Below are 26,624 nucleotides of genomic sequence, written 5' to 3'. Positions count from 1 at the left end.
ATCGAACACGGCGGCTTCTTTGCACAGATATGGAATTTAGTATAATGTAATTAAAACACCAATACGAGTATTATTGTTCTCTTTTTTTACATACAGTATCCTTCAAAAGTCTGACTTGTTCTGTTCCACTTTCTGCTTCCCATAGCTGTCTCAAGGGGACTGTGAATCTCTTGCAGCATGTGTATGGCGGCATCTTTAAACATCAGGCAGCATCATATTTCCAACAAGAAATCCCAGGTGGCAATGTGCTCTCGGCCTATCTGCTTAACCTGATGACTAACCTGGATGGCTTTGCCCAGACGCTCACCACCCTTAATGACCGTGACATCTCTGATCTTAATCTCATGCTTCCCCTCATCAATAACCTGTTACAATCCACGGGTCTCACGCCCCTGCTGCCCCTGTTTTACAGCGACGGCCCCCTCAATGTCTCCACAGTGGTGGATGTCGCCGTGAAGCTTGGAAGACTCAACCAGCACATTTTTACCTTCAATGAGACGGACCCTACGCTGCCTGATCTGGAACAGTTGATAATACGGTTTCTCTCCATGGAGGGGAACCTCACCCTGCCTCTGTCCCTCAGCATGGGGCACACCCTGCTCACGTATTCTGCCTACCTCAGCCCTGAAGATGTGGCCCGCCTCAAGGAGGCCATACATCCTTTCACCAACCAGACCTCAGCCGGCCTTGTAGAGACCATCCTCAGTGCCATGGAGCTGCTGAAGACAGTGATAGATGCCCCAAATGGCGACCCGACAAACATCATCCTGGGGTACATTCGCCAGCTTCAGGAGTTCCTGGTTTCTGCTCTCAGACTACGCAGAATTGAACAGCTGCGGTTACCCAGCGGGCAGCTGAGCACAGCTCAAATCACCGACCTCTACTTGGTTGCCATGGACCTCCTCAAGCTCCTCACCCCCGAGGGCCTTCAGAACCTCTCTCAGGCCGGGCCGGATGCTGCCCAGATGGTTGTCATACAGAAAATGCTGGCCTTCCTACCCATTGAGGTCCAGCAGCATGTTGCTAATCTTCTCCAGGATTTCCAAGCACTGCAGAATCAGCTGTCATCCTGTACGACAGGCCAGGACTGTGTGGCTGGGGTCTCAGAAATCTTCATGTTCCTGGATCAGATATTAGAGATAATGCTAGCGGGCAAAGGCAACATCACCATCACACTAGCTGCAAAAAGGGGGAGAGAGGAATATATGAAAATGACAGCCACCCTCTTCTCACTCCTCCTGTCGCCAAAGGATGCCAGCTACGTGAGAACATTCAACCAAACTCTCCATTTCATCAGGTTGGTCATGGCTATACCAAATGCTACTGTATCTGATGTCCAGAATGCCCTGAGACAGTCAGACCTTACCCTGGAGGAGCTGAACAGCATCGCTGCTCTGGCTGGAGCTGTCAACATAAATGACCTTATGGTGAACATCATGGAGGTTATCAACGTCCGCCAGTGTTTTGAGCCGCAGCATGCCCCAATGGTGACAGCCCAGTGTGCTATGGGACTGATAAATGGGCTCAGTGGTTTCCTCACACACCTACCTGCTCTCCGTAATGAGACAGCCATCCTCTCCCTCATCCCGGTACTCGTCAATAAAACTATCATTGATGTTGCACATGTTGACTTCAGTTCCGATCCACACCTGGCAACCATAGAGGTCCTGAACAACACCCTGGCCAATATCAAGATGAGCCTCCAGCTGATCCATCTGAACTCTCCTGAGGTCATGAATGAAATCAGAGTGGTGGAGGGTCTCTTAAAACTAGCTGCCAACACCGAACCCTTTAAAGGTCTCTCTAACAACACCTTGATGTCGAACCCCCAGTACGCCCAGAAAGTATACCTGGAGATTGTCGAGTGGTACCTGAAAAAGCTGGAGAACGTCACCAGCGGCAGCTCGATCTCAGAGCTACTCTATCCTTTTTACCGTGTCACAGAAATGCAAGTGGCTATACAGCTGTCACAGACAGAATTGTCTTTGTTCATCGGTAACCAGGTGGAGTACCTGATGAAAAACCTCCAGTATCCTATCGATGGGGCAGGGGTGAGTCAAATTGGGCAGACAACCATCAAGATTCTCCGGCATCAATTTGAATTCATAAAGGAGAACCTAGAGATTCAGAATGACTATTTCCAAAGCATTGGCATGGAGCCAGTGTTCAACACAACCATTCTGGATGCCACTGAGCACCAAATCACGCAATACCTCGACCTCATACGGGATTGGCTGAGACATCCCAACGTCACCTCGGTCCTCACCAGTATGCTCCAATGGGGGACCATGAATGTCTCCAACCCCGGTGCAGATCTCCACCTCCTGCTTCAGACTATGGGTCATTTCCTCAACGATGAGCAACTGGCCTACCTCTCCTTCATCGACAACATCACCCAGGCGCTGAACAAGGCCATCATGGTGGCGGGGCAACCAGGCGGCCTGCAGAGCGACCACTTCTCGGACGCCGTCTTGGAAGCGGTGCGAAGTGCGCTGCAGAGCCTGACCGCAGTAACGGGTCCGCTGCCGCTTGCTGTCCGCCAGAACATCCTGGGCATCGTGCGGGATTCACTTCAGCTGATTGTCAAACCAGACATGAGCTTTGCTTCATCGCGTAACATCTCCCTCCTCATCCTCAAGAGAGCTGAGAGCATTGTCCAGCAGATAGTACCTAAAATGACTGCTGATTACCTGCTGTCTGGAATCCAAATAGCAACTACATATTTTGAGACCATATCCTCACTTAGTGGACCAGAGAAGTGGAATGAAATGTGAGTGATGTTTACCTGAAAATGACAAAATTCCTCTAATCCTGTGTTTTGTTGTTGAGATTGCATTGCAGATACAGACCTGTTCATGGTACCTGTTTGCATGTGAATAGTGATGTGATGTGTTTCTCTAAGCATCCTGAATGAGATGAAGACAATCCAGAGCCTCCTGCCTCCGAACAGCACAGCCCAGGCCTATATATCTGTCTTCATTAACATCACTCACTTCATCTTGGAGTCTGGCCAAGGCAAGTCAGCTTCTCAGTGTCACTGTAGGTGCACAGCATGTTGTGTCCTAATGCACTCTGATGGAGTGCAGGTAGCATCGTGAACTTCATTATTCAATAATGTTTCACGCGTCACCGCCAGACAGTCTAAGCACTTTGGGCCAAAGGGGCATGGTGTGTCCTATTGTAAGAACAAGTGTACTAAAAAAAAAAAGAGAGAAAAAAAATCAATCAATGTCTTTACTTTAGCTTTGTATGGAGTACAGAGTATAACAGTGTTTTCTATTATTTCAGGCAACATGAGTCTCTGGGCAAGTTTTGAGAGTGGAAATCTACCTGTAATTATTAGTCAGGTAAGGCCTAAGAAACTCTGTTACATCTGTGTGAAATGTTTGTTCTCGCTTTCCTAAAGTTTAGTGTAATTTGATTTAATTTGTGTGGAAAATTAAACATCTTGTAGGTCTGCAGGTGGAACATCAGACCAGTACAAATATAATGCTCATAAAAAGGCATAGTCATAGTCATTTGTTGCCTTTTGGTGTCTTTTGTTCATAGTCACCTGTGAACAAAAGGCAACAAATACTGTAGATTAACGCACAATTACAAACCACACCTGGCTACATACCACAAAGCACTGATGTATCATTCATCATCACAGACATCACGTCAAACACAAAATGGTTTTATCGTCTTATCAAGGTGGTGTCTCTGGTAGCTCTTCCATCAGCACATAGTATTCTTATCATATTTCAGTTAGTCACGTTTATATCATACGCATCACATTAAATCCACCTTTCAGAAATTTAACTGTCTTTTCTCCCCTTTTTTCCTGTTCAGATGGGCAAACTCTTAAACACTCTCTTGCCCCTTGTAACGGGAGGCTCAGGCTTACAAATAACCATTCCACCTCTGGAGGGCTTCGCTGATCTTGCTCATGTCCTGGAACAGGTGATGACTGGGAAGGCCAACCAAGACACCTGGAACAAGTAAGTTTAACTATTACTTGCTAGGGAAATAAGCCAAACAAGTAAATATGACCAAGGGTGTTGGTTAGGACCTTAATAGTGAATCTCAGGCTATCTGTGAATGTGAGATGTTTTGTTTCTTCTTCTTCCTCTGTGATTGCCCTAAATTAAATTCCTCCTGTGTTTTGTTACAGAATTGAAAAGGTGCTAGAAACCCTATTGTCTACTTTGAAAGGGACACCACTTTGGGACAGTATCCCGCCTGTTGCCTCACTGTTGGAGAAAGTCATAGGAGCCATGGTTAACAACTCGCAAGCAGAGAATGGTGAGAACGCCACTGAACAGCAAGGCTATTGGCTTGCATTTATGTGTCTCAAAGTGATGATCTAGAATCAGTTCTACAGACAAGAATAGCCTGGTTGGTGATCCTGGATCATCACTGTTACTCAAAGAAAAGCAACAAGGACTTTTGTCTCAAGGATGCATAATTATTTCAGTATGTAGTGCCTAACATGTAGGAAATATCACATAGCACCTCTAGACATTGGTTTTATCATCTGTACTGTACACATTTCAAGAACATACCTTGAAACAAACTGAAGCAATTGTTCCAAAGTGAGTTTTCTACCATTTACAAAAATATGACATACCCTCACAAAATGATTACTGAGGCTATTGCCTTGCTTAAACATACCAGATAGCAACATTTTAGAGGATGTAGTTGTCTGTATTTTTCATATTTCAATAATGAACAAGAAGTATCATTGGTTTTGTCCAAAATGTGTATATAGAACTTTGGAGCGGCCTTCAAAATTGTCAAAATGTCTGTGTTTTATTCCCCTCAGTGTTCATACTAAGTCTCCAAAGGCCCGTAATGACCCTGATGGCAGATATTCTACATTCAGTGAACAGCAGTCGCTTCAACTTGTCTGAATTGTCGGAAAAAATGCAGGTGGCCATCGAACTCACAGTGCAGGCCGCCCATCAGGTTAGACTGCCTCTATCTGTTCTGCCTGACTGGTTCCCAGAGAGAGAATGACATAGCGTGCATCGACATGCTTGTGTGTGTGAGTGGGTTCGCGCACGTTTGCTCGCACTTGTTTGTGGGTATGTTTGTGTGTGTGTCTGACAATGCGGAGAAAAAAAAAGATCTTCATGCTTATTAGCGATAACAATGAGCAGCTGTCAAGCCAACTTCATACATGGTGTGTTGAAAGTTGCCATTCTTGCCTTAGTGGAAAAACACGTCAGCGGTTATGTTTTTTACAATAGATTTGTGGTGTTGTTGTTCCACCTACCCACTTAGGCCAGTGGGTGCTGACATAACTTGTAAAAGGCGTTTGACAAGGAGCAGCTACAAACCAGAACATAAATAGCATCAGGCCTTAACTTGGCTGGTTAACACTTTGAATGGCAACATCAGAACACACCTGTAGGCTACGTGTCAATGGCTGGGCTTTGTTACTCACATCGCCAACGCCTGATCCAAAGGTCAGATTATACAAAGCAATAGCAGTCAAAGGGTTAAGAAATGCTCCTTTTTGATGAAACTGATAAAAGGTCAGTTTGATATACAGCACAAAAGATAAAACATGATTATGGTGCTTGATGTCTAGAGACCTACTGCATTTCAGTACTGACTTTCAGTATTTGTCAGATACTGTGACATATGCTTATCTGCACTGAGTCTGTTGTGTAAGAGCGGGGCACTGTTAAAATGTTTCATATTGTCCTGTGTTTGCCTTAGAGAGAATCTAGTTACGGTCTTTCAGAGAGTTCAAACACGGCAGAAACTCTATAGGTGACCCATTATTTGTTTGTATGTGTGTGCGTGTGTTTATGTGTACCTAGTACGCGAGTGTATGAGAACTGATGATACCTGTGTGAGACTTCTGCCCTTTTCATCGCCCCTCTCTAAATTGCATGAACAGAGAGATTGTGACATTTCCCCTGTGCCTGTGCCTTTTGTCTCCACGTCACTTTGTTCTGTTTCCATCCCTGTCCTCCTAACTGAACTGGTTTTCTCTGAACAATGCGTGAGAAAGACGATGAGCCAATTGCCTATTGTTGACATTTTGCCCTGTAGGCTAATGGCACATTGGAGTGCAGTGAAGCTCTCACCGCCTGGGAGCCGGTAAGGGAGGCGGCTGGGCTGACCAAGGCCACCCTGGGTATGTGGTGCACCATCAGCTTGCAGCCTGTCATGGAGGCCTACGCCGCAGCCCAGATTGTCTATGACAACCTAAACATGAGTGTGAGTCGATTAAACTGTAATTAAGTGGGAAACTGCAATTAAACTTATGTTATTCAGTCAGAGGATCAGACAAGATTGAGGGGGGGTGTTACATTCTGAAGTGATCCCTCCGACAAAATAAGAGTATATAGATAAGAAAATAGAACAGCAACTAATTTCAAATGTGATTAACATTTTCACCACTTGGTGGCAGTGTTGATTCACCGAGCAAGCTGCCAGTACCAAGCTGCCAGTAACCCTCCATCTCTACTGTATGTTGCCTGTACAGCACATGGGTGTGGGACCAGCCACTGCCAGCGCCACGGCTGCCAAGATTGTTGCGGCTGTACAGTCTCTCTACCAAGTCAACGTTAACCGCTCACTTGTGACAGAGCAGCTCATCATGGCTTTCTCCAGCCAGCTCTCCATGCTGGCAGGCCAGCCTCTGAGCCCCGAGGCACAGCTTCACTGGTACAAGCAGTTCCAGGACATGCAGCTGCAACAGAGGTGACTATCAGCAGCCATTAAGCCCCTATCAGATGATGGTGATGATTGGTAACATGACTCTCTGTAAGGTCTTCATCTCATGATTTACTACATGTTTTAAAGGAAACATCCACCCTAAAAAACTTCAACACTGTTAAAAAACATACAGTTATTTGCAATGTACCTTGCATTTTGTGCCCATTTTGTTGTTTGGTGGTGTATTTTTCTTATTCCTGTTTGATAGCAGAAGATTTTTCACCTATATAAAACAACATAGCTATATAAAACAATGGTACATGACAGGTGTCAGTCCCTCAGAATCAAAGAGCAGGGGCTTCTTTCCAGACTCACCATTTTCCACCAACATTCAACAATCATACAGGGAGAAATCCATCGAGACAGAGAGACCAATTTATCCACCCACAGTAGCCTCAATAGACCAGAATGCAATGCAGCCTCAAGACATGTTGTTGTTTTGAGTAATAGGCACAACTCAGTTTTTTCACTAACTGAAGTAGATGAGGCCGGTTGAGGGAAAGTGGATACAGCAAAAGAAATTACAACACTTAATCACAAAATAACTCCCGGAACGTATTGAACATCACAGTTTAATGGTATATAGCAGTATATTAACTGAGGATGGAATTTTCCTTTAATTCTGCAGTAGGGAAGGCAGTCAGCAGCTGTAATATAGATAACAAATATGTGTGCACGTGTGTGTGTGAGTCGCACAGTTGAATGCGTACACACACACACACACACACACACACATACACATAACTGTATACACACACATGCACACAGACACATCACCTAGGCATGAAATCACAGCTCCATTTGCAGTTGTTATATTATCCACATGCACCAGAGGCAAGTCAATTTGATTTATACAAAATTACACAAGAGGATTGGAGCGATCACACTTTGCATTCAGCGTGATTAATTTAGTTTGACTCTTTGCCTGAAAACAGGCAGGTCTGCGCAGATAGCGGCTTAACCGTGATTCAGCTAGCTGAGACACCCTCTTAAAATTGATTTCCCTTTATGCGCCAGCTGTAATAATGAACTGGGCATGGTGATAAGGATCACATTCTGCATATCTCAGGGAATCAATCAAGTCTGACTGCATGAGTTATAGATCATTGATCACAGTGGAAAGACTCCAAAGTCTATTATCTAGGCTGAAATGAGAAAACTATGTGAATAACTTTAAAGCACAATGATGATGAATTATGATTACTTCTGGCTCAAACTGAGTTCTATTGAATTATTGTATTGAGGAAGTAAAAAAAAAACCGCATGGGTTGCATTGCACGAAGATTCAGGTTGGCAGTGAGTATTCTTTTGGTCTACACTGCTGAAACACTTAAAGTCTTCATTCTCTTGTCCATAGAATTGCTTACGATCTGTCACCTCACCTCAATTTTACAAATTGATAGAGGTCACACCTGCGCTAACTGGAAGAATATATAGTAGTGAATCAGTGCAAACTATCTGAAATCTGTACTTAACCCAACATTCATTGTCTTTCTTCTGTCTGCAGTTTAGCTTCCATCAAACTGCTCTCAGATCAGCTGCTGAGCATGGCCCCCGCCCTCCAGCCTTATGTGCAGTCCATAGAGAAAACCCTGCACCACATCCTGAACAACTACCAGCTCGTTCAAGACAGCAGCTCGGCCCAGGAACTCTTCCAAGAAGCTGCAAAGATCTTCCTGACCTCCATGAACCTCACCTCTGACCCCCTTTTCTCCATGATGTGGGGAAACTTCTCTGGACTCAATGAGATGTCCCTTACCCAAATAATGAAGGGGGTCGTCAAACTGATGGTCCACATGAAGGTATTTGGGGATGTGCCTATGGTTTATCAAGCCATGGAGCAGTTTGTGGAATCCAACAACACCAGGCTCCTCGTGGAGAAGGTTGTCGAGTTGTTCGCTTGGTGGAACTCCACCCAAGCCTCTGGGATGGATCTGCTGACCCAGGTCCTGCCCAAAATATGCGACGCCCTCAAGGCTTTCTTCTCCATCCTGACCCAGATGATCCAGGACCTGCCGGCAAGCTTGGAGCAGTTTAAAGACCTAGCCGAGAACATCATTGCGATGCTGAGGCAGATAGCGAGCACCAGCGATCTTCTGGCCCCCATGGACTACTACCTGAGTCACCTTCAGGAGCAAATGAAGGGGGGCGGCCCGGTCAGACGTCGACGTGAGGCCCCAATGATGCCAATGAGGGAGCCCATGGATGACTTCATAGACCTCTTCTATATCGACTACCCCGCCTTGTTCAAAGCCGTCTCTGTCCAGCCCACCACAGAAGAACTCATGGAGACGGCCCACGTGTTCTTCGCCAACCCCGACCTGGGTGTGGTGATGAAGGGGGCGACTAGGGGCATGCCGTGGGGCTTGAATGTCTCCAGGGAGGAGACCATTGATGCTGCCCTTGGGGTGCTCTCCTACCTCACCCTCCCCAGCCTGTTTCAGATGTAAGGACATGCTGTTAACACTGTACCACTGCTATCGACCACTGAGGCCTGTTTACACTGGCTGAAATATAGATTTAGGAATAAAAAAAAAAAAAAAGAAAACAGAAATTGCTCTTTTTGTTTTAGTGCACACTGCCAGGATCTAGATTGAGGTTTAAATTTGCCCCAGCCCCTAGAGATGTGATGTGGAGAGTCTGCAGCTGCTTTGCATCTTCACGTTTTATGTGCCTTGGTTTTCCCCATGTTATGTCCCTGTTTCATATATACACTCACCGAGCACTTTATTAGGATTACCTGTACACCTGCTTATTCATGCAATTATCCATTCAGACAATCATGTGGCAGCAGTGCAATGCATAAGATCATGCAGATACAGGTCAGCAGCTTTAGTTAACATTCACATCAAACATCAGAACGGGGAAAAAATGTGATCTCAGTGAGTTTGACCGTGGCATGGCTGTTGGTGCCAGACGGGCTGCTTTGAGTATTTCTGAAACTGCTGATCTCCTGGGATTTTCACGCACAACAGTCTCTAGAGGTTACACAGAATCGTGCGAAAAACAAAAAACATCCAGTGAGCGGCTTGTTGATGAAAGAGATCAGAGGAGAATGGCCAGACTCGTTGGAGCTGACAGAAAGGCTTCAGTAACTCAGATAACCTCTTTACAACTGTGGGGAGCAGAAAAACGTCTCAGAATGCACAACACGTCCAACCTTGAGGCGGATGTCACTTTGGTAGCTGATACCCACCCAGTATTAGTAAGGTGTTCCTAATAAAGTGCTTGGTTACTCAGCGAGTTACTTCAAAGGAAAAGCTGTGATTGTGAAGTGCAGTGTCTGAATCAAAAGACACTATGTTTTATTTATTATTTTGAATACTGAATTAAGTACTTGACCTATATAAAGTAAACAATTATAAACGTTCCCTTGAAAAAACAGTCCCTATTTAATCTTTCTCCAGGTCGTCAATGGACCTGCTGACGAATGCCGTTGATATGCTTCCTGAGGGCTTCCCATTCTCCTCTGAAGTAAAGAACTTCATCAGACGCCTCGCCGGTGAATCTCAAGGTAACTCCATTTCTCTTCATTTGCCGTACGACTCCATCGGTTCTGTAGCTCACTCACTCGCTGGGCGGTGAGAGGCCGCCTGGATCGAGGGCAGCTTTACGATGAGAAATGTACGTCACACACGCTCATTAGTTAAACGGGGGAATCCCCACGTGGAGGATCCGTTACTCTCCTCTTCCCCTCATTTCTTCCCATATCTTTGCTTCGTCCTCACAGTTTCTCCGAATTAACTTTACCCACTGATTGCTTGATGCATTTCCTCCCACTCAAACTTAGTCTAATCGTTGCTGTGCTGTAGTAGCTCTCATTGTACCTGCTGTGATAGTCTTTGGGACAGTATGTATGTATGGACACAGTATGTCAGCCCATGTAATCCAGGAGCCACATAGCTTGGAACCCTGCCACCTTTTTCTCTGACCTTCATAGCTGTTGCAAGTCCATGGCGAGACCATAACAGGTTCTGTTAATGCTGTTGTTATTGTCTACATGATTATAGTGCATCATAATTCATTCTGGAGATACGAGTGATAAGACTTCATGTCGGCTTAGCTGGAGCTCCGAGGAGCCCCAAAGCCATATGGCCCTCCTCCAGCAGAAAACCACTCAGCACCTTATTAAATCTCATTAGCAAAGTAGAATTCAATCACTCATCCCATGCTCCCTCCCTAAATGCCTCCGCTCGCAACCACACAAGTGGACGTCTATGACCTGCTTTTAATTGGCTGCTGCGCTTGTGTGATAATGTTTATAGTGCATAGAATTACTCTGCAAGCGGCAACAGCCTCACTTCTCCGCAAACCTCACTCATATTCTCAACGCACGACGAGCGAGCCGCTGTAATTGCAGAGACCTCTAGGTGTTGAGCACCCCGAGATTAAACATCGCCATTGTCTAAATTTGGCCTAATTAAATATTCTGTCATCACATCTTGCCGCCTTAGGTGCTGCCTTTCTTAGGGCTTGTCAGATGTGTTTTAATGCACGACAGCATCCGGCGCCGCTGGCTCTTCTGGCCCCATCAGTCCTGCGCCGGGCTCCACTTAAAGCACATCATTTGCTGCTCGCCGCCTGACAACGCTGCCCCCGAAATGGTGCTAGTCGTAATGAAGCCCAGTGGGACGTCATGTTATTCTGTCACCTTGCAGACCCCGCTGCCCTCCTTCTCCCTCTCTTGTCCCCGTCTCCCTGTCTCTCTCTAATAACCTCTTTCCTCTCTCTTTCTCTCCCTCCTTCCCTCCCTCCACAGAGAACCTGATCCTCATGCAGCAGACCATCCAGACAGCCTTTGAGCTCTTCAACACCAGCCTGACAGACGAGCGTTTCACAGGGATACTCAGCCGCCTGACGTCCCAGGTCTCTGCACCACCACTGCCATGTGTCCCGTCATTCATTAACACACCGGGCAAAATAGCACTTGAATGCGTCTGAAGACACTTCTGAGACTGATTAAGTGTCTCAACAAGCGCACTTAGCACAAATTCTTGAAACATTTGTAATTATCTTGAAATATCTTAAAATAATATCCCTGCTGGCTAGAGCATAGCACTTGTTGTAAGAGCAGATATTTTTGGAATGAAAACACCAATAGCCTTTATTTTGTGCCAATGTTTAGTTTCTTGAAATTTGACCATTTCGTGCCAAAAATCGCACACAAAAAAAAGTTCAGTATTCAGTCTTTCCCTTCAGAAATGTGTTTTTGTCAGTGTGGGAAAGCCTTTGAGACGGCATCATAAGACACTAAAACTCTCCCAGTGAAACCCAGACTAATGAAATTCTTTCACTTGTATTGGAGTTCTTTAAGGCAGGGCGAGGCAGATTTCTTTGCAGATTTCAAACCTTAATCCTAAAGTCCTAAAAACCCTTGAGTAAAATTCTCACACACTACACTGGGCGGGGGGGTGGGAGTAAGGGGGGACCTCCATCATATCAGAGGTGGATGGCAATGACTGGCCGATATCCTATTTTCAGTAAAAGGCCAATATCGGCCCTATACCATATTTTGGTCTAACCCTATTTTGGATGTCATCAGTCGGCCATTGTTATGTATTTTCGGTATTTAGGTGTCTAAAATATCAGATTTACAACTAACCAAACAATCCCTATTGCATGTGGATAATCCTTTGGCGGCGGTCGGACTTACCGAGCAACTCCTTATTGTACTTACAGTTCGTGACTGATTGTGTTGCAGGTGTGTGCCTTGGAGAATATGGACTCCATGCGTCAGCTGATGCAGCTTTTGTCCGTGGATCCTGGCCAGGTGTGCCGCACGCTTATGCCCAGCCTGCAGATCCTGGCCCAGAGTCTGAGGAACAGGTCCGAGCTGTCTGATGCCCTCTTCCAGACCTTCATCGGAGACCCCGGGGCCTACGACATCGACGCAAACTGGTACAGCGTTATAATCTAATGGTTTCTGAAGGTTTATCTGCTTAGTTAGAAAGCATACAGTAGGGAGTGGCAGGAAAGACAGAGGGGAGATAAAGTCTCAAAGGGCTTTACATACCATCATATACATGTCATATACCATACTACATCATACATATACATACTACATACAGTATATATACAGATATACATCATATATTAGGTCATATGCATATTTCATATACATCGTTTACTACATCATATACATACTATAATGCCTGCCAGCATTATGTTACACAAAAGAAATGTTTTCTAGACACAATTTGTTTCTTTACCTCTTGATAAAAATGCATAAATCTGTGTGTGTGTGTATGTGTGTGTTTGTGTGTGTGTGTGTGTGTGTACGTGTGTTTGTATGTGCATTACAGGACCTCTGTGTTAAGTGAAGGTTTTGGCTTTAACACCAGCAGCCTGAGGACTCTCAATATTAACGTCACCTCCCCAGGCAAGACCCTTCTCTATGTCACTTTATGACAGTATAATTTCACAGTATTGGCCTTATGCATGCCTGTACTATTGAAGGCAGTAGAGCTGCTGGAAATCCACCTCACTGTGTTATTCAAAGCAGTACTAATCGACTCTATAGCCATTTCTTCCACATGGACTGTATCTCTCAGTGCTGATTCTGCATTGTTTTGGGTGGGATTGCTTGGTTGGTTAATTGATCGAATTAATTGACTAACACACTAATGGAAAATACAATGCAGAGAGCACACTATCCAACACATACAGAAAACATATGAAGAGTCCATATCCAAAATGCTATATATCTATTTAAAAAGTTATTAACTGTTAGCATTTTGTCAGCCAATAGTAAGTTATGAACTTTTCTTTAAAAAGTAGTGTAATTTGTCTTAATTCTGTGTTATCAATAATTTTATTACAGTAGATTTCTTTTCTTTTTTTTGAATGTCACTCCCCCAATAAAGATTAGTGTTAGACTGATATTGTTGTTTTGAAGCTGCTGTTAGCCAGTATTTTATGCCAAAATCTGACTTCTTTCATGCCAAAATCTTACAAGTGTTCAGTGTATCCCCCAGAGTTTTATTCTATTCAGGGTGGAAAAGCCTCTAAAACAGAATTTAGATCATTATAGGACTCTAAAACTCCCCATTGAAACCCAGTCTAATGAAATTCCTTTAGGGTTAGTAGTTAAGGCAGGGTGACCTACTGTACCTATTCAAAAGTAGAGAAACTCTGGGATACATTTAATTGAAACCTTTAAGTGAAGAAATAAAAGAATAAATGAAATGTCCAAAGAATACATTTTCATTCCAGGTTTTCCAGACTGTTTTTATGTCTCTGTGCTCATATTCTCTCTTTATTCTAATCCTAATAAAGATGGTTCATGATAGCACTTACATCTGTACATTTCTCCAGGAGTGGTGAAGGTAGGGGAAATGCTGAGGAATAAAACCGCTTTTGTACTGGATGTTCAGCGGCACGTTGGCATTGACCCCCACGCTCTCAACCTGCTGATGGAGACCACACTGCCAAACAACAACTTAGTGGTGAGGCCAGGGACGCTCTCTCTCTCCCTCTCTCTCTCTCTGTCTCTCTCTCTCTCTCTATATGAATGCACAAACGTACACACGCAAACACTTACACATTGCCTCATTGATTATGAAGAAGCTCTGTAAGGCTGCACATAAGTCATGCAGGGGGAGAATATTTAAATTTCCCCTGTCTCACACCTGCCCACTGGGTTGCCAGGTTTCTGTTTTTATGGATTGGCGTGCTCACATTCCCTTTAAGAGAAGCACTGACCTTTAATTTCGAGGAATTAAAAATACTAGCGCAGTGCCCGTTCGCTTTGAGCCCCGCTGCTGCACAGAGCGCTGTTCGCTTGTTTATTCAGTTTATTAATAGTGAACGTGTGGCGTGTCCAATCCAACACTGCGCGTCCTTGGGTCCCCAGCAATACCCCCGCCAAGTGTGAAGTACATCGGACAAAAGGTTCTTGAGATATGCGAAAGACACACATACAGACAGAGATTCCTTGCTTTATAGTATGATATAGGCTTAAAGAGAAACATAGCATAGATCGAACAGGCCTAAAAGCTGTGCCATATTTCCAATTATATGGCAGCCTTTTATTATATCAGCATATTATATGGATTTGCATCATTGCATTGGTCATTCATTAAGCCTATAACAGGCTAATCTGTGTTTTCATTTCATTTGACAATATCAAGTGCTATAATTTGGAAATGGCTTGAAGCATAAGAGGTTGCCTGTATTGAATCCGATATTAGTTAGGCTAATTAAAATGAAGTTGTCTTTACAGTGGGTATTGAATGCAATCCTAATGAAAAACGCACAGTGGCTGCTGTACTGACGCCACTTTTTCTCCAGAGCAGACATGGCGTAGTAGAAAAGAACACGTTTCCAGCCAGAATTGTCGGGGAACGCCTCTTTTCCGTGGGAACTCCGCCCCACATGTCGAGCTGCTCCAGAACCGCCTTGCGAGAGCTTTGGTGCACGGACAAGTCTGATAAATCCAAGCCTCAGTGAATAGAAGCTTTGATTTCTACAAAAGGTCTTGGTCTTGAAGACTGCAAGATCAAAGTGTCAAATTGAACTCAAGAGATGATTATCCTTTATTTTGTATCGAGAGCGCTTCGCTATGTTTTCGATTGAAGTAGCACCTCTTTTCAGTGAGTCGCATGGGAATAACTGTCAGAACAACTTGATAGTTAAAAGCATCGACTTGTTTGAAACCGTCAAAGGTCGATGTTGAAATTATTTTCTGTAGACTTTGGTGGGTCCTGGTCAGCTTTTTCACACTTAACACACTCTCCCGTGACATGAATGCACCTGTAGCTCTCTTCACGACAACACAGACACAGGTCGATTCTTTGAAACGGGCGTTTATTGCTTGGGCACGTCTTGTTTCTCTGATGCATCCATGCCTTAGTCACGCCGTGAGAACTCGTTGGCCACTTGTCATGAAAAGAGGTTCTTGAGTCCTGCGTCTGCTTTGACTTCAGACGTCAATAATTATAATTTTGAATGCAATATAGCAGAGCCTCGTGAGATATCCGCTCACGCTGGATTGTCATAGTGGTACTACAAACAGAAACGTGAAAATATAAACAATGGACTAATGCACTAGTGGCTATGACCCTTTCAGTAACCTATGTTAATTTTTGTAACTGTTATATATCTCAGTATATTCCCATACTGTATGGGACAAATCTGTTTAATCACATCAGATTTAAATTTTAACTTTACATCAAATAAATGATTTATTTATTGCATGAAATGTATCAATTATGCATCATGAACATAGAGCATTTATGCAACAGCACTTACAGCACCATTACAGCATGGATCATCTTGCACCTGTCTCCTTTAATGTCCTGGAACAGATCCTCTCCTGGCTGGTCAACCTGCAGCACTGCAACAACTCAGCATCCCTGAACATGAACCAGACAGAGGCCATCATCTTCAGGACTCTGTGCTCCATGTCCCCCGAGCAGTGGTACAGCTTCTTGCTGCTGATGGCGCGACATCTCAACGTGGAGAAGGTCATCTACACGGTAAGGCTAGGTTCAGACTATTTCATTCTTCAGAAGAAAAAGAGCACAGTTTTATACTATACTAAAACAGATAAAGTCATATGAAGCCATATTTGAATGTAACACCTCTCTGAAGCAATCCTAGTTTCAGTATTCTTTTGTTTTTTGAATTCCTGAAAATTACAAATGTGTCAAATGGCAGCCAGGAAGAGCCAAGGGACTGTGGAGTGTCCCTCTGAAACTGCAGAATCCACAGAGCGTCTCTAATAAAGCTGGCTTTCTATTTCAAGCGGCCTTCAAAATGTCCTCTCAGTGACTTTAAATTGGAGAAAGCATCTGTGCCCGCTGCCTTAAGTGTCAGCTAGTTTCTCCTTTTAGGGAAATCCCACTTGCTGTGCTCCATCTCCTTAGCTTGACTGAGGTCAACTAAATGATTTCAAAGGATTTAAAGATTCAAACCATGAAGTAAGGACAGGCACGGAGAGGGAAAAATGGCAAAATCTGCAGTATGCGCAATATCAAAATGTCCAGTGAAACTCAACTAGCTTTTAAAACAGGCGTAGAAGACAAAGCAACACCACAATGAAATGTGGTGTTTAGAAATGCATGATTAAGATGTAATATTTCATTTTAATAGCACATTATAGGGTGCTATTAGCCACAGAGCACACACGTTTTTACAGCCATGGCTTGTTGGGACTCTGTAAAAGTACTGTAAAAGTAAAAAAGAAAATGCCTGAAGCAGCATAATGGAGCCATTATGCTGCTTCAGGCATTTTCTTTTTTACTTTTACAGTTTGTATTGTCTTGAATTTTTGATGTTCTTGTTCTGTGTAATTTACCACGCAGCTTTTTTTAGCTGCCTTGTTTACCAAAGTTTATTTGAAAAAGAGGTTCAACTGAGTGTGAATGCCCTTGTTAAATGTACTTTAAAAGAAAAGAAAGGGAAAAGAAGAAGAACTTCTAACCTGCCGGTCCAACATGTGGGACCATCATTAAAAACAGCCATGTTTTATTCAAACCCACAGAACTTTATTTTAAATTCTAGTCAAGATCCCAAGGTTTCCAAAGATATCAGACATGTCAAGCTGAATTACAGGAAAATGTGCATAAAATGATGCACAATACATCTAGGTTTTTTCAATTTGATGTAATGATGCAGCCATAAAAAATGGTGATTGGGTGTCAATATTTCACTCAATATAAGCAACTAGAGCTTCAATGAAATGTTGGAACAAGCAGATACAGAATATGTACGTGACATTGTCATACAGTATGGAAAAAAAATGTTTTTTTCTAACTTCAAAGCTACTTCGAAGAAACTCGGGGTGCGAGGGGTTAAAGGAAAAAGCAGGTTGAGCAAAGCAAAGAAAAGGAAAGCTATAAGAAACATGTGATCACTTTGGGGCCCTTCTCCCCAGATGGTGTTGTCCGAAGACATGCAGAGCCTGGTGGGAGTCATGCTCCAGATGGTGACATCCCTGACCAACATGGTGAGCAAGCTGCTGCCCGTCATCGGTCGGCTGCAAGACTACCTGCTCTCCATCCAGGACCTCAACCTGGCGGCCAACCCAGAGTTTCACAATGTGAGTCCGCTTCGCTACTGTATGTCCCTGAGAAGGCTAGTCGAGAAAGTGTCTGTGTGTGTGTGTGTGTGTGTGTGTGTGTGTGTGTGTGTGTGTGTGACCATAGAATGATCATGTAAGAGTGAAGCACCAAGAGAATAGGTCTGGTTGATGCTGGTTGATGGTCCACAAACAATCATCTTGCCTGTTTGCCAAGATTAGATTAGATTAGATTAGATTAGATTAGATTTTATGGCTCAGTAAAAAATCATATTAAAACAGCTTTAGGAACTGTTGTGCACTGATCCAGCTTGACCCAATGGATGTAATGATACATCAACATCGTGTCAAATCTAAGTTTCCATCTCTGTTTTTGCCCCAGGTGATGAGAGGTCAAAAGCCCAGCATGTCTAGCAGAGCCACGTTCGTCACCCTCTCTCGAGCGCTGTGCAACAACGGCATCCTGGCTGTGTTCGGGCTCGCCAAGATGCCCATCATGTCGGAGTCGGACCCCTCCTCGCCCAACGTCCAGCAGAGGGAGGAGATGATCGAGAAGTTCAAGATCCCGCGCAACGCCAGTACGTCGGGAGGAGTTTTGGGGCTTTTGTATGCAGGAAAATCCAATATGAAGTAATATCTATGGACTATCTAATATCTATCATAGACAGTTACTGTGCTGCTTTGTGTTGTGGACAGTGCCTATTGGGTGAGATACTGTTTGTATTTGAGGTATTCCATGAAGGAAAAATCAATGAAATCAGTGATTGGTTGTGGTATTTGTTTTGGTGTCATTGTTAGTGCCGTATTTATTACTAAATAGACGTGCTTTTTAGCTGTTTGACTTTTCCTGTGTGAACATACACATACTCAGTTCTGATATGCAATGTGTATCGTTGGGTTTAGGGTTAGTATTATTTAATGCAGATTTTTTTTTTACTGAAAGCAGCCACAATCAACTCGTATCTCACACATAATATCCATATCTACTGTATAGTTTCAAAAAGATCTGTTATTTATGCACATCAAAGAGAAATTTTAAAGCTGCGCTAGGCAAGATTTAATCTTTTTGGCCTAAATCACAAAGTGGGGTAGGAACAGAGAAGAATTTCCCATCCCCTCTAACCCAAATTAAGCCCAAATGAAATTCTGGTGTTACGCACAGACATGTCTCTGCCCACAGGAAGTGATGAATCGGTTTTGAAGTCTTCAAAAGTCAACAGTTACCTCTCTCAGCCACTTGGGGCCGCCAGCGTGCAAAGTTGCCTAGTGCAGCTATAAGCTCGAAAACAATGATGCTCAATTGTTGTGAAAAAAGTTATTCTCAAATTGGATCCATAAAGCCTATTATCCGTGTGAATACTGCATGTCTGATGGTTTTCCTCCATTCTCCCCTTCCGCAGGTCCATTCTGTATGAACCTGTACCTGGATATGGTCAATACAACAGGGGGAGCCATAGCCTGGGCCTTCCTCAAGCCCATGCTGATGGGGGACGTCCTGTACACCCCTGACACACCCGCCACCAGGGCCATCATGAAGAAGGTATGCACATACTCTACATGAATGCATTGCACACACACATAGACAACACACCCACTTTTACATTGTCAGTGGTGGAATGTAACTAAGTACATTCACTCAAGTACTGTACTTTTACAGTACTTGAAAGTACAGTTTAGAGGTACTTGTACTTTACTTATTATATTTTACTTTACGTATTTCCATTTCATGCTACTTTATACTTATACCAGCTTTAGTTACTAGTTACTTTGCAGATTTAGATTATTAATACAAATTATAAAATAACTAATAAATTATGATATATTTTTATAGGTTAAGCTACCCAGCAGTATATAAAGTAATTAAAATTAGCTCCACCTTTACCAGCTGCAACATTAAAGTAATGAACACATTAATGCATCAATAATTATAGTCCAATAACATGATATATATGATTCTGAAATGGGCCATTCTGCATAATAACTACTTTTACTTTTGCTACTTTAAGTACATTTTGATGCTAATACTTTTATACTTTGACTTAAGTAAGATTTTGAATGCAGGACTTTTACTTGTAACAAAGTATTTTTATACTGTGGTATTGCTACTTTTACTTAAGTCAAAGATCTGAATACTTCTTCCACCATTGTACATTACAACACTATCCCCATCCCTTCCTTTCCCCAGTCCAACGGCACCTTGCAGGAGTTTGCAAACCTGAAGAGGTACTCCGAGGACTGGATCGAAGCCTCCAACTACATCATAAAGTCTGCCAAAATACTCAGCGACACTCTGCCAATGCTGCAGGTATGAAAACTCGGCACCGGCTTCTCTATCTCTTGTCTTTCCCCGCCTGGGCTCTGCACTTGTCCTCTGTGAAAGTGTGCAGATAAACTCTGCAGTGGCCTTCGCAAAGTTTCGGCAGCTGAATCTTGATGTTGTGCAATGTCTCTCCCCCCCCCCCCCCCCACACACTTCTCCTCCCGGCAGAATTCCCTCGGCAATTCCTTTGTGAAGAATTTCATTGAGATGCAGACGGACATCAATGTCGGCAACATGAAGGAGACGCTGAGCAACTTCTGTGAGTGTGCATTTGAAGGTCTTACTTTTGAAAGCTGCAGATACCCAGGCTCACCCCTTACATCCGTTGCTCACTTATTGCCTGCAAAATATCCACGCTATCAGAAAATGAGCCTGCTTCTAAGGTTTATAGGAATTATTTCAATCAAATTGTCTCTCTCATTTTGGTTTAAATAGTATAGCTTGAACACATTGCACATACTCGATTATGCACGTTGTATGCTCATTTTATTTATAAGATTTGATTAGATCATATTTTATGGAATTGCCTTGTGTTTTCATTTATTTCATTTATATTCCTATAACTTTGCAGGGTAAAGTTAGTTCTCTGTTGGCATAACAGAGAAGAAAGCTTTGAACATGCTATTTGAAGTGGCATTCAGTCAAACAAACACACCATATCTCACTTTGTAATTTGGTTTACAGCAAACTGACGTATCCCTCTCTCAATCTAAAAACCTGCTTGGAGTTCTTTTGCTGCTGTGTCAAGTTTTTAAGTTTGATTCTTCTTATTTTTTGTCAAAGCTAACATGACAACCTTGCTGGAGAAGAACAAGCACATCCTCAAGCAGATCACCACCTTGTCCAGCCTGATGGTGAACATCTCCTCCTGCATCAAGTTTGACCGCTACCGTGGCTACGACTCTGCCGACAAGCTCAACGCCGAGGCCCAACACCTGGCTAAAGACCGCAACCTCTACGCAAGTGAGTACATACTGCGTGTCACGGAAGGGCCTCTTCTATTGAGATAATCCAGTCCATCTGGTCCATTGGACAGCACTGGTGCTACCAAATTTCTCACACCAGCACATGATTTGGTCGCACCCTTTTTTTTTTTTGGTACAGCATGGTATTAATCACACATTCAGCCCGTTCTTCTTCATCAGTGTGATCTGGGATTTGAATTTTGTGAATGGGAGTTCCTCTTTCACTATGTTATATTCGCTATCTTTATAAGGCTAAAGACCCAGCTCTTTAGTGAACACTTTCTCACCTAATGGACTGTGTAACCAAAAAAAAAAAACCTCTTTATCTGCTTCTATGCACTCTATGCACTCTATGCATTGCCTCATAGCACTGCCTTGTAGCACCTATGTCCTATTGGACCAGAACTTAGCTTTATGGCACTTACTCTCGTTGTTCTCTCCTGACTAGAACCTTGCTTGTGTTGTTTTAAAATCTCATGTGTACGTCGCTTTGGATAAAAGCGTCTGCCAAATGAGAAATTGTAATTGTAATTGTAATTATAGGCAGTGTTGAACTTGATGACCATTTCATTCTCCTCCGTTGAGAAGAAGTGGGGAGGGGCTCAGTGTTTCGGGTGATGCATCGGTCCCTGTAGGTTTTGTGTTTCTTACTGTTGTGCAACTTCAAAGTTTCAAGCTTAAACTGTGTTGACCCGGTTACAAGTTTAGAGTTGCCTGCAATGGACGGGCCACATTGCCTACAATACACACACAGCATAGCATTCCCCTCGTACCGCAACCACGGGTATTGCGTTAGCCATTGTGGTTGAAAGTAATACTTTTTCTTCTTCACTGGCTCAGTCAGTCTCTCCCTGCCTGCACCTGCGCTCTCCCTGCAGCATGCTCTCTCATCATCAGTTGTGTCTGAGTCGGAACCTCTCGTTGGCTCTCCCTCTCCACCAGCCTCCTCCTGTCTCTCCTCATTTTGTTTTTTAAAATAATCAGCTATAGACTGCTTCATCTTTGGAACACGGTAAAATCTAAATGGATTGTTTCGTGCGTTTCATCATCAGTTGATGAAATGATGAAAGTGCAGGCAGGGAGAGACCGACTGAGCCAGTGAAGAAGAAAAAGTACTTTCAACCACAGTGGCAGTGTTTCCCACAGAATTCAAATGTATTTGTGGTGGTAGGTGGGTTGGCAACGGGGGGGTTAAGTGCCTTTTTATTCTTGTATTCTCTTATATTGTCAATATATAGGCTAATATTAATAAAGGATCCTATTACCTGGATGGCTGAAAAATTATCTAATGTACTCCATTTTAAATAGTTCCATTTGTCAAACAAATAACTAACCTGTATATATCTAAAGTACTTTGTGTCAAAGATAACATAACTTAAAAATATAAACAGTCTAATGATCATCATGCACTGGCACGAATGTGACCACGTGAAATTTTAACTCGCATCCTCTCAAAAAATGGTTGCATATGCGACCATTTTGGTCGCAGTCTGGAGCCCTGGATGGTTTCCAGCTTGCCGAGAATAGATGTTGACATTTGCAGGTCATTGCTGGACAGCTAATGAGATTAAAGCAGGTGGATGTCGTCTTTATCCACCTGGCCCATTGGCGTACACTAACTGTTGTCGCTTTGCCCTGACTGGATTGGCCCTAGACCCAGATTACACAATTTCTGGTATTGAATAATCTTCCCTGGCATAATGTAATCTATCGGATTTTTCCAAAAACAGAAAGCTCCACCCCAATTTTGTGCTCCAGCCGGACAAAAGCAAACACTCCCTGTCCCTTGTTCTATCACAGTGTAATACAGTACAGTGGCCCCTTTTTCTGAGCTTATGTCTAACCCGACTGCTACAGGTTGTGTTAGGGCTTGTGTCAAAAGTGTATTTGGCCTCTGACCCCATTGAATGCAAATCCATTTACTTTTTGTAATCTACAATGCTTCTTGTAAAGGTGTCTTGTCAGCTGATAATGAGCTGATTGGGGCAGTTTTGGAGATCCAGTCCAGGACACTGCAAAGAACCCACCAAAGTTAGCCTGGTCCCTAAGGCATTTTTTTTGTTTTTGCTCTACATCTGTCCTTCTGTGTACACTATTTGCAATAAAACAGTGCAATCTGTCTTTAAGGTGTCATCTTCAAGCTTCCCAAAGAAGAGGGCAAAAGTCAGGACAACTCCTCCTTTTCTGCCTCCGCCTCCTCCTCCTCCAATACCACCCTGCCTCCCAAAGTCGGCTACACCATCCGCATGCACATGGACAACGCCATGCGTACCGACCGGGTGCGCGACCCCTTCTTCATGAAGGACACGCACATCTCGGCCCGGCAGACGCTGCGCTACAACCGGGGCTTCGTCTACATGCAGGAGAGCATCGACCGGGCCATCATCGAGACCCAGACCGGACAGAAGGTCACGGAGCCGGCCGTCCAGCTGCAGCCCTTCCCCTACCCCTGCCACCTTCGGGACGAGTGAGTGGCCTGGAGACACACACACACACACACACACACACACACACACACACACACACACACACACACACACACACACACACACATACACGGACATGTTCCTATATGGATGCATGCATAGATATGTAAAAGGACACGCGCTGGGGGAATGTACAGGCACTGATGTGGAATAATGCATACACTCGAATTATTCACTGACCACTTGGGAATGGCAATAAGTAGTCATTCATGGCAACCCTTTCACATGAAAATCGCCTTTGCGTCATGTGCATGAATATTCACCGCAGTCATACATTCATATCTGAAGAACATGCACACACACACTCACACTCAGACACGCTCATACACCCTTAAGCCATTTATTAACCCGTATATAAAGAGCTTCCCTCATCTCCCCAGTGTGCATCCAGTCCAACGTGGGTTTGGCATAAACTTGCGCATTGACACAGTACATTGTTTCCAATAAATCATGCCGGAGCATAAAGCCTGTGTTTGTGCCTTGCCTCGGAGTGCTTCTTAAAGACAGCGTTGATATCTCATCTCAGTAGCACCAGCGGGCCTCTGTCTCTGGCTGGCTGCCTCCCGTCCAAGTGTGAGATACGGCGATCCTCGCTTTCTCCGTCGCCCTGATTTATGACTCAACAACACAATTCCTGACATGAGAGCTGAGAAATATATCTCTGTATTACAAAAAAACACACAGCGCCGCATTCCCATGTGTCGTGGTCCAGATATGATGAGGAAAACATAAAGAAAGGGGTTTTGCGTGAAGTACATGGGGATGAAGACACAGCTGTTTACAATCCCCCAACCCTCTCTCTCTCTCTCTCTCTCTCTCTCTCTTTCTCTCTCTCTCAATTCAATTCAATTCAATTTGCTTTATTGGCATGAAAGTCTACAAACAATGTTGCCAAAGCATGAAGGTACAGAGTGTGTGTGTGTGCGTGTGTGTGTGCGTGTGTGTGTGTGTGTGTGTGTGTGTGTGCGTGCGTCTGTGTATGTGTGTGAGTGTGCTGGGTTAGCACTCCATCATATAATGACTATCAATAGTCATAACAGTTCAACAATAAAAAATACATTCAATAAAACAAGAATCAAAAACACAACATATTGGTCTCTCTCTCTCTCTCTCTCTCTCTCCCTCCCCCTCTCTCCTCTCTCTCAAGCCAGTGGATGAATAACAGGCCCCTTTGAGTCCCTGTTGTTGACAGTGATTGGAGGTCATGTTTTCGAGGCATTTGACTGACTGTCATCTGTGGGGTTCCCCAGGTACCTGGAGGCGATCTTCTTTGTCTTCCCGCTCATGCTGATGATCGCCTGGGTGCTGTTTGTGGCCGACTTTGTCAAGAAGCTGGTCCACGAGAGAGAGCTGAGGCTGCACGAGGTGAGGCTGGGGACTTTCCACCTGGTTTTTTCTCCATACATAGCGGGTGAAAAATGCCGCTGTGTTTATGCATTGCACACTGACTTCCCGGGTTTCCATCATGTCCTGTGATGACAATGTCCACTCCTCCTTTTTCTTTCTAGGCATTAGTTGCAATCATTGCCGAGAAAATCCCTATTGATTTTCCTGTTGACAAATACCAAAATATCCTTATGAGCAATTAACTGTGTGAACTTTACTAGAACAGTTGATGAATGAATAAATAAGTAAATAAGTAAATAAGTAAATAAGTAAATAAGTAAATAAATAAATAAAATAAAGAAGGTAGATATAGATAGATAGATAGACAGACAGACAGACAGACAGACAGATAGACAGATAGATAGATAGATAGATAGATAGATAGATAGATAGATAGATATGCATCATTTATTGTTTTGCATGTGACCTAGCTATATATTCTTCAACTCACAATAAATTTGTATAAACTTGTATAAAATGTTGTAAAACCTCAATGTAATCTTTTATCTCGTAATTATAATCAGTAGTGGAATTGGAGTGTTCTAATGGATTGTTTTATATGGAAATTGAGTCCAATCAAATTGGATACAAATCATTCTTTTTTTTTTCAATACAATGTAAATCAATTTTTAGAAAATCCCTATGCATAAGTCAAGCCTTTCTCATTGAGTTTTTAACTTTCCCTCCGTCCCAACTCCAGTATTTGCTATTTGTTAACTGTTTTTTTACCCCCTCCTCTCCCTCAGTACATGAAGATGATGGGGGTCAACCCGCTCAGCCACTTCTTTGCCTGGTTCCTGGAGTGCGCCGTCTACCTGGTGCTCACCATCATCATCCTCACGCTGGTGATGAAGTACGGCCACATCCTGCCCAACAGCGACGGCTTCCTGCTCTTCCTCTACTTCTGCGACTACAGCATGAGCATCCTGGCCTTCAGCTACATGGTCAGCTCCTTCTTCGACAAGACGTACATCGCCGGCCTCAGCGGCAGCCTCATCTACGTGCTCTGCTTCTTCCCCTTCATCGTGGTCGTGGCGCTGGAGTCCTCGCTCACCTTCTCCCAGAAGAGCGCCCTGGTGAGGAGCCTCCTCCGATGAAAGGCTTTGGGTGTAGGAGGGCTGTGAATGTGTTGTGCATAATATGATTTTACCAACTGCAGCTTGATGAGAAAAATTCACAAGTCAGCATCGCAATTTGAGGCCAGAGGATCAAGAATTAAATAGCCTGTAGCAGACAAACCTTTATTTTGCAAATCCACTTCTGATGGTTTGACAATGTCGCATTTTCAATTCAGTATCATATGATGAATTGTATCATGAGCTCAGCACATTGCTACACCGCTGTGTATGTGTGTGTATGGGAGGCATCTGTGGGAGGGCAGTTTCAAATAATATAATTCAAAATGGCAAACAATGCAATTTGCCAGGCATACTGAGGCTGAAATGAAGTGATAAGAGTCATACTTACTGTGCATGATAAGTACCCTACGCAGGCAGATGGAGATATTGTGTCAATTCATTTAATCTTTACAGTATTGTGTTTTATTCCAAACTGCTATTTACTCCACATGAAAACAACTGTTATCTAATATTTATTACTCAAAATAGGTTAGAGCATCCTCAGAAATGCCACTTGCTGTAAGCAAATGAACATACAGTAGCTACTGACTTCAATTATATTCAGTTGTGAGCTTTATTTTTATGTCAGCAGACATTTTGACATACAAGCAGGAA

At 43.6% G+C, this 26,624-nt stretch overlaps 1 protein-coding gene across 2 annotated transcripts in view; it reads left to right on the top strand.

Annotated features, from left to right (window-relative positions):
- abca12 (ATP-binding cassette, sub-family A (ABC1), member 12) overlaps positions 1-26,624 on the top strand; it is an 81,118-nt gene that overhangs the window by 20,434 nt on the left and 34,060 nt on the right. For both annotated transcript variants that reach the window (XM_071524907.1, XM_071524908.1), the window contains exons 19-42: positions 146-2,770; positions 2,903-3,015; positions 3,289-3,347; positions 3,832-3,980; positions 4,154-4,284; positions 4,805-4,947; positions 6,046-6,213; positions 6,482-6,699; positions 8,222-9,160; positions 10,122-10,228; positions 11,474-11,580; positions 12,416-12,612; positions 13,017-13,093; positions 14,029-14,159; positions 16,020-16,190; positions 17,591-17,755; positions 18,117-18,312; positions 19,135-19,274; positions 19,920-20,039; positions 20,223-20,313; positions 20,838-21,017; positions 23,147-23,486; positions 24,756-24,870; positions 25,638-25,967. In XM_071524907.1, coding sequence (XP_071381008.1) covers positions 146-2,770; positions 2,903-3,015; positions 3,289-3,347; positions 3,832-3,980; positions 4,154-4,284; positions 4,805-4,947; positions 6,046-6,213; positions 6,482-6,699; positions 8,222-9,160; positions 10,122-10,228; positions 11,474-11,580; positions 12,416-12,612; positions 13,017-13,093; positions 14,029-14,159; positions 16,020-16,190; positions 17,591-17,755; positions 18,117-18,312; positions 19,135-19,274; positions 19,920-20,039; positions 20,223-20,313; positions 20,838-21,017; positions 23,147-23,486; positions 24,756-24,870; positions 25,638-25,967 — 7,012 coding nt within the window. The remainder of the gene's footprint in view (positions 1-145; positions 2,771-2,902; positions 3,016-3,288; positions 3,348-3,831; positions 3,981-4,153; positions 4,285-4,804; positions 4,948-6,045; positions 6,214-6,481; positions 6,700-8,221; positions 9,161-10,121; positions 10,229-11,473; positions 11,581-12,415; positions 12,613-13,016; positions 13,094-14,028; positions 14,160-16,019; positions 16,191-17,590; positions 17,756-18,116; positions 18,313-19,134; positions 19,275-19,919; positions 20,040-20,222; positions 20,314-20,837; positions 21,018-23,146; positions 23,487-24,755; positions 24,871-25,637; positions 25,968-26,624) is intronic.

Source organism: Centroberyx affinis, unplaced genomic scaffold (genome assembly GCF_046629955.1).
Source record: "Centroberyx affinis isolate AG114_WGS23_722 - 3 ecotype Tasmania unplaced genomic scaffold, CSIRO-AGI_Caff_v1 ptg001246l_1, whole genome shotgun sequence".
NCBI lineage: Eukaryota > Metazoa > Chordata > Actinopteri > Beryciformes > Berycidae > Centroberyx > Centroberyx affinis.
This window is presented reverse-complemented; position numbering and strand designations above follow the sequence as displayed.